The following is an 8093-nucleotide window of genomic DNA, read 5'->3' on the forward strand; positions in this document are numbered from 1 at the left end:
TTATATGAGACCCTAGTGACAGACTGCTATCAAATGCCAGAGCCCTGCCTTGCCCTGCTCCATCTTAGCTGTGGAATCCTGGGCTGCTCACATAATCTCTTGGAATCTCTCAGTTCTTAATCTGACATATGACCACTCCATGTATTCTGAAAGGTACTTTGAAGCATGAATGCACTCCTGATTGTCAAGGAGGTTGTGGACAACAAACACTGCCTTAGTGCATGCTGTCAGATATGTCTTCACATGCAAGTCTTGTTAGGACAGAACAGTAAGATTGAGAGAACTGGGAGGAATGGTTGTGTTAATTCTTTGGAAGATTTTAGTTAGGGAAGAAAAACCAAGCCAACTTTTCTATACAAGTCAGTCCCTTGTTTGGAGAAATCTTGGAAAATGTCAAACATTCTGAGGAGGATGGGGAGACCTGGCTGGCTCTGTAAGGCAGAAGGCTGCAATGTGTTCCCCAGATGCCAGTTTGGGCAGGTATTTGGTCTTCTGCTCCTCACTGCCCACCAAGATGATCCCCTAAAGGAAACACAGACACACAGAAACATTAAGCCAGAAGCTTGGGCCCAGGCTCAGAGTTCAAGCCCCATGACACCTCCCACACCCACCTCCCCATGAGAAGATAAGATGAGATATCCTTATGCGACAACTCCTCCCAGGCCACATCCACTTTCTGTGAAGATGACGTGAGACTGGGTTGTCCACCATGCTGTTGAGCATGGTATATAACAGAGTGATGTGGATGTGACAACAGAAATGTGGAATCAGAATTTATGGTTTTCATCGCTGTTCTCCACTGTCCTTGGGATGGAAATCCTCCTCTGAGCCTTTACTTTATTATTTATGAGCCAGATGTCCCCTCTCCCCTGTCATGGTAGTGTGGTTCAAATGATGGAATGGAAGACATGGGAGCACTGTAACCAGCACAGAAAAAGCATACAGTAAGTGTCAATTGTGTCCCCACCCCTACTTGGTGCTGCTGAATGGCAAATACGGGCTCCTGCTTTGAGGGCTGAGGAGCTGGACACAGGGCTCATTCTGCTTTTTGTTGTCTCTGTACAAATCAAGTAATGCAATTCCACTGACTGCTGTGTGCCCTTAGACATGTCTCAGTGTGCTCTGTGCATAGCAGAGTAGGAAAGCCTATGTACAAAAAGTAGGAGACAGCTCAGAATAGGGTTCCCTTCCAGGAGTGGCATCTGATCAGAATCTTGAAGGGGGAGCGGGATGCACAGAAAGAAAGGTTGATGGGAAGGGACACCATGGGCCATGGGCTACTGAGGGGCAAGGTCATAAAAGCAGCAGGGCTTGTTCTTCTTCTCTAACACGTTGAGCTTTCAGGTCCCATTTCCTCCTCCTACAGAGAAGGAACCACCCCCCACCCCCCAAAAGCCTCCAACAGGAATCCCAGGCATCTGACCTTCAGGCCAATAGCCTGGTGTGCTGCCAGTGTCACAGTGATGGATCCATCCAGGCTAATGATCTCCCCCAGCCGAGCATACATGGTGTTGGAGAGGCCCAGGCCACCTAGGAGAAACAAGATGAATTGCTCCCAGTCTAGACAAGCCCTTCCACTGAGGTAAATGATTATAACCATTTCTTTTTTTAAGATTACAATCTAGAAAGGCACAAGGAAACAAAATTTGCCTATAATCATACATCACAGAAAAGACATTTCTGTATATATTTTTTCATACTCATTCTAGGTATAGAAATATATGGATGGGACTGGGAGTTTGGCCTAGCGGTACCACATACACAGAAAAAAAAAGTGTGTGTGGGGGGGAAGTTTGGCCTAGTGGTAGAGTGCTTGCCTGACATGCACAAAGACCTAGGTTCAATTTCTCGGTACCACATACATAGAAAAAGCCAGAAGTGGTGCTATGGCTCAGGTGGCAGAGCGCTAGCCTTGAGGAAAGCCCAAGGATGGTGCTCGGGCCCCAAGTTCAAGCCCCAGGACTGGCAAAATAAAAAGTTAAAAATAAAAAAAAAAAAAAAGTTAAAAAAAACCCCCAAAGCTGTGGCAAGTAGCAGAGTGGTAGCCTGGAGAAATCCCAAGAACAGTACCCAGGCATTGAGTTCAAGTCCCAAGACTGGCCAATCCTGGGGTTTGAATTCAGGGCCTGGGTACTGTCTATGGGATTTTTCATCAAGGCTAGGGCTCTACCACTTGAACCACAGCATCCCTTCTGGCCTTTTCTGTTTATGTGGTTCTGAGAATTGAACCCAGGGCTTCGTGTAAGCTAGGCAAGGTCTCCTTGCTGATGAGCTTTCCTGTGCAAATCTCAATCACACCACACCTAAAAACTACTGTTTTAAACATCTCCAATCAGCTCATAGCTAGAAAGCATGGCCAGTCCTTGATGTGCTGCCAGCTGCTCCTTCTCCTGATTGCTTTATCTCTCCCAGAATCCTTAGCTGCTTGTACCTAGAAGCTGCCCAGCATATACTGAGAACATAGACATGTAAAAGCTCAAGAGCTAGAATCACAATAATACATCTAGGCTTTGCAACCAGGCAACAGTCTTCCTGAACAGTTAAGTATCCTTTTATGGACAGAGTACTTGCTAGGGAACTGACCAGATAGGTGGTTGCCACCCCAACTTACCAAATTCTTCTGGAACCTGTATCCCAAAAAGTCCCAGTCTCCTCAATGTCTCCAAAGTATCATCTGGGATTTTTCCCTCACGGTCAATTTTTTGAGAGTCCACTGACAAGAAGAAACAATTTTGATTAAACAAAATATTAAGAGCCAGGTACTGGTAGCACACACCTGTAATCTCAGGCTGAGATCTCAGGATTGTGAGTCAAAACTAGTTGGGGCAGGAAAGTCTTTGAGACTATTATCTCCAAATCACCCCCCCAGAAAATCAGAAGTAGAGCTGAGCATCGAGTGGTAGAACATTAGCCTTGAGCAAAAATGCTAAGGATCAGTGCTCAGGCTCTGAATTTAAGCCACAGGACTGGTAAAAAATAAAAACAAGGAGCTGAGAGCATGGGCTACCAGCAGTATAGTGCTTTCCTAGCATGCACGAAGACCAGGGTTTGATTCCTCGGTACCACATACGCAGAAAAAGGCAGAAGTGGTACTGTAACTCAAGTGGTAGAGCGCTAGCCTTGATCAAAGTGTCCAAGACAGTGCCCAGGCCCTGAGTTCAAGCTACAGGACAGGCAAAAACAAAAACCAAACCAAAAAAAGGGGGAGAGAAGGGAAAATGTATTTGTTTATCAAATGGATTGGTGCTACTAGTTTGTCAGGTTACAACTTAAAGGTATGCAAGGTATTCAATTTTAAATAAAAGACCAAAGGACCAAGGATATTAACAACAGATTAAATAGAAAAGATAATCAGGAGAACAAAAAGAACAGGCAATGCAACATTCAACACTAGCAATATAGTGACATGGATTACTATCCAATAGCAGTTTTCAGTGTATGGAACAGCTTCAAAGGGGCTCTCATGTTTAAGGTTAAATGCATTTGTCTTTCTAATTCTAATTCTCTCAATAGACTTTTCCAGGGGACCCTGATATAAATCAAACCAAAGCACATGGGGGGGGGGGAGATTTTGCTGTATTCAAATAAAGTAAACATTAAAAAGATATTTAAAACTGTTAAACTCGGGGCCAGGAGTTTGGCCTAGTGGCAGAGTGCTTGCCTAGCATGCATGAAGACCCGAGTTTGATTTCTCAGTACCACATACATAGAAAAAAGCCAGAAATGGTGCTGAGGCTCAAGTGGTAGAGCTCTAGCCTTGAGAAAGTCCAAGGATAGTGCTCAGGCCCTGAGCTCAAGCCCAGGGCTGGCAAAAAACAACAACAACAACGATAACAACAACAAAAAAAAACCCCTGTGAAACTCAACCTGGCCTACCTATGCTTCCTGCATAGCTGGGATTACATAGCACCATACACCTTATTCATTGTGCTAAGACCTTGTTAACTTTTTGTCCCCACTGGCTGGCCTCAAACCTTAACTTTCCTAATCTTTGTTTTCTTCCTAAGTGGCTGTGTGTGCCACCATGACCAGCCAGTTGCTTAATTTTGTTGTATTTTACTCAGTGTTGTTCTTTAACAACTTAAAAACATTTCTTTTGTTTTCTTGTCCAGGTGATATACAGAGGTGTTATTTAATTGGAAAGATCTCTAAGTGGTCCATGGTGAACTGAGGAGAAAAGAAGCACAGCTGGGGCTGAGTCTGGCCTAGTGGTAGAGTGCTTGCCTAGCATGCATGAACACCTGGGTTCGATTCCTCAGTACCACATACATAGAAAAAAGCCGGAAGTGGTGCTGAGGCTCAAGTGGTAGAGCTCTAGCCTTGAGAAAGTCCAAGGACAGTGCTCAGGCCCTGAGCTCAAGCCCAGGACTGGCAAAAAAAAAAAAAAAGAAGCACTGCTGGACTAGATGTTTACACATTAAGTACTAATTGGAATGATACCTTAGGTTAATATTATGAGAAAAGATTGTTTCTTTCTCATCAATGACTCTGTGTATACATAGTTTCTAACACATTACCATAATCACCCTTACTGGGAAATGGTAATGATAATCTTACATACCCTCCTCATTGAAGAATTTTTCCACAGTTCCCACAAATTGACTGATTTCGTTAAGTTCATCTTGGCTAACTTCTGGAAATGGGAAAACGATTTTCTAAAAATGATAAACAGGAGAAAGAGTTAAATAGTGAAAAGCTCTCGTCATGATACTATTGGTCAAAAAGCAAGGAAAAATCCCCACACTTGATCAGCAGCATGTGACCCATGGAAGGAGGCAAGAGCAAATCTCACATAATTCTTCATGTGCAGACTCAGCTCTGTCCTCCTTCTTGTGCAGGAAGACAGATGCCTGTTTTTTTTCCAGCTTCCTTCTCACTAAGAAGTGACAAGGACAGTCCCATTTACATAGAAAATATTTTCATGAGGCCACAGACAAATCCCATCACTGTTGGAGGCCACATATACTCATTGGCCTTGCGAAAATTGTGGAAGATGGGGTTTGTGAAAGCTCTTCAATAAGTAGACCAACTCTGTATTAAGTTATTGAGCTCAAAAGGTTCCTGCTGATGAAAGCAAACTGTGGTCACCATGTCTGTTCCCTCAAGCTATTCTTCTCCTGTGGCTGACCTGGGCACCTTGTGCTGACCATGATGGATGGGGTTACCATCTTGTCACCAACATCAACTCCCTATGTTGAGAGGGATAGGGTCAGGTCATCACTGTCCCTCTTTGCCTTTTGTCTGTTTGAGGGAAGAGGTGAGCACTGTTCGTTACCAACATCAGTTCCTTGAGATGAGTGGGTGAGTGAGCAGGGGTATGGGATGAGACCAGATCACCCTGATTTGCAGCTGGGATCAATGAGTCCTTACATAAATGACTTGGCATTGAAGTTTCTCTTCCATTCCATATGAATGTCTTCAGAAAGCAGATGTGAAGCTTAGAAAGGGCATATCCTCAAACATGAAGTAACAAAGTTTTTGCTTCAACTTCTGTCTCTGCTTTTGTTTACATTCGTGGCCAGAAAGTTCTTAAAAGGAGCCTGCAGCTCCACCCCACCCCCAGCTCTTTGCCCTTCTACTTAGCCACCCAATTCTTCTATTCTAGCAAGGTGTTCCGATCTGTTTGCTCCTTCCTGGCCCCAGGGTATAGGCTGGTCTCAATTTAAGAGACTGTTGACGTAATCTTCTACCCTTTAGCATACCACAGTCAAGGTGGTCAACAAGGAAAAGCAGAGTGATGCGCCCCAGAACAAATCTGTTTCCTTCACCGAATTCACAAAGCTCAGCACATCCCCACCACAATCACCTCCGCATCCTCACTCGAGCTGTGGCCCTCGGCTATGGGCTGTGTGACAGGAAAGTGATTGTGGCAACAATGGGTAGGCCAGGTGCAAGGTGAAACTGCAGGAGGCCCCGAGAGGCCCCCGGCAGATGCCCGAGAAGTACTGAAGAGGCCTTTAAGCTACAAGCGGCGGGCGGTCCACAGCTGAGGCAGGGGCGACCCACGGTATGTGGCCCGATCAGGTCCTCGCCTTCCCGCCGCCCCCAGATCGGGCTCGACTGGGGCCGAGGAGCCGGGAGTCTGAGGGCGCTCGAGCCAGGGGTGTTTATCGGGCGGCTCTGGCCCCTCTACGAAGGTCGGCGGCCAAGGCCCACGGGCGGAGCCGGAGCAAGAGCCACCAGACCCGACCCACCTGCTCGATTCTGCCCAGAAAGAGCTCCTTGGCGTAGGAATGGCGAGGCGCGCTCGTGCCAAGCCAGCGCCGGCTCGCCGCGAAGGCCGCCGGGGCCCGGCTGGCCAGCGCCGCCGCCGCCGGAGCCGCCCGGTGCAGGAGGACGCGGAGGTGCATGCTGGCCGGGTGGACACGGAGCCGGGGCCGAGTCCTCCGGCGGGCGCACGCGGGGATCCGGTCGGCAGCGACGGATGACGTCAACGGCCTGCGCTTCCCCACTTCCCCTCGCGGCCCCGCCCCGAGGGCTGTTCCCGAGGTCCCAGGCTGAGGGCGGGGCCTCGCGTCCCGGGGGTGGGACCATCGCGTCCCGGGGGCGGGGCCTCGCGTCCCGGGGCGGGGCCATCGCATCCCGGGGGCGGGGCCTTGCGTCCCGAGGGGGGCTATCGCGTCTCGGGGCGGGGCCGTCGGGTCCCGGGGGCTGGGCCTCGCGTCCCGGGGGCGGGACCATCGCGTCTCGGGGCGGGGCCTTGCGTCCCGAGGAGGGCTATCGCGTCTCGGGGGCGGGGCCATCGCGTCCCGGGGGCGTGGCCAGCTGCTGGTACTTGGAGGGAATGGCAGCCCCAAAGCCTTCCAGTGCCAAGGAGCGGAGGTGCTCCTGCCTTCTTCCGCCGCCACGTGGCCGAGGCTGTAGCAAAGGAAGAAATCCAGGGAATGGGGGCGTTCACCACGTGATTGGGGGTCCTGCAGGGATCGTGGGATCGCGGGAAACACTCTGTCCTCCTAGCTTCCGTGTGCATGGATGTCTATGTCTATCTATCATCTAAGCTCTATGAAGAAGAGAAAGCATGGTCTCCCCCCGCCCCCTCCTTCCTCCTCTTCTGCCTCTCTCTTCTCTCTGTCTCTCCTGTGGCACCGGGGTCTTAAGGTCAAGGCTTTGCGCTTACTAGGCAAGTGGTCTAACTTGAGCCAGAGCTCCAACCCCTTTTTGCTACAGTGACTTTTCTCAGACAGGGTGTCATGTTTTGCCTGGCTCTGCACTCTACTGCAGTCCTAGGCCTCCTGGGATGACAGGAGTGCCCAGTTTATTTGTTGAGCTGTGCTCTTGCTAACTTCAGTTCTCCCTACCTATGCCTTCCAAGTATCTGATATTGTAGATGAGCGCTGCTGACCCTGTGCTGTTTAGTGAGATGGGGTCTCACTGTGTTCCTAGGCTGTCCTCTCAAGTGTTGATATTGTAGATGAGCGCTGCTGAACCTGGGCTATTTAGTGAGATGGGGTCTCACCGTGTTCCTAGGCTGTCCTCTCAAGTGTTGATATTGTAGATGAGCGCTGCTGACCCTGTGCTGTTTAGTGAGATGGGGTCTCACCGTGTTCCTAGGCTGTCCTCTCAAGTGTTGATATTGTAGATGAGCGCTGCTGACCCTGTGCTGTTTAGGGAGATGGGGTCTCACTATGTTCCTAGGCTGTCCTCTCAAGTGTTGATATTGTAGATGAGCGCTGCTGAACCTGGGCTATTTAGTGAGATGGGGTCTCACTGTGTTCCTAGGCTGTCCTCTCAAGTGTTGATATTGTAGATGAGCGCTGCTGACCCTGTGCTGTTTAGTGAGATGGGGTCTCACCGTGTTCCTAGGCTGTCCTCTCAAGTGTTGATATTGTAGATGAGCGCTGCTGACCCTGTGCTGTTTAGTGAGATGGGGTCTCACCGTGTTCCTAGGCTGTCCTCTCAAGTGTTGATATTGTAGATGAGCGCTGCTGAACCTGTGCTGTTTAGTGAGATGGGGTCTCACTGTGTTCCTAGGCTGTCCTCTCAAGTGTTGATATTGTAGATGAGCGCTGCTGACCCTGTGCTGTTTAGTGAGATGGGGTCTCACCGTGTTCTTAGGCTGTCCTCTCAAGTGTTGATATTGTAGATGAGCGCTG

At 49.0% G+C, this 8093-nt stretch overlaps 1 protein-coding gene across 1 annotated transcript in view; it reads right to left on the bottom strand.

The window, feature by feature from the left end:
- Acad9 (acyl-CoA dehydrogenase family member 9) overlaps positions 1-6403 on the bottom strand; it is a 20683-nt gene extending 14280 nt beyond the window's left edge. The window contains exons 1-5 of the mRNA XM_090323894.1: positions 6195-6403; positions 4562-4655; positions 2612-2713; positions 1424-1530; positions 422-522 (exon numbers count right to left, since the gene is read on the bottom strand). Coding sequence (XP_090180020.1) covers positions 422-522; positions 1424-1530; positions 2612-2713; positions 4562-4655; positions 6195-6350 — 560 coding nt within the window. The 5' untranslated portion in view covers positions 6351-6403. The remainder of the gene's footprint in view (positions 1-421; positions 523-1423; positions 1531-2611; positions 2714-4561; positions 4656-6194) is intronic.
- Between the last annotated feature and the right edge of the window lie 1690 nt (positions 6404-8093).

This window comes from Megascapheus bottae, chromosome 33, assembly GCF_031878675.1.
Source record: "Megascapheus bottae isolate mThoBot1 chromosome 33, mThoBot2.hap1, whole genome shotgun sequence".
NCBI classification, from domain to species: Eukaryota; Metazoa; Chordata; class Mammalia; order Rodentia; family Geomyidae; genus Megascapheus; species Megascapheus bottae.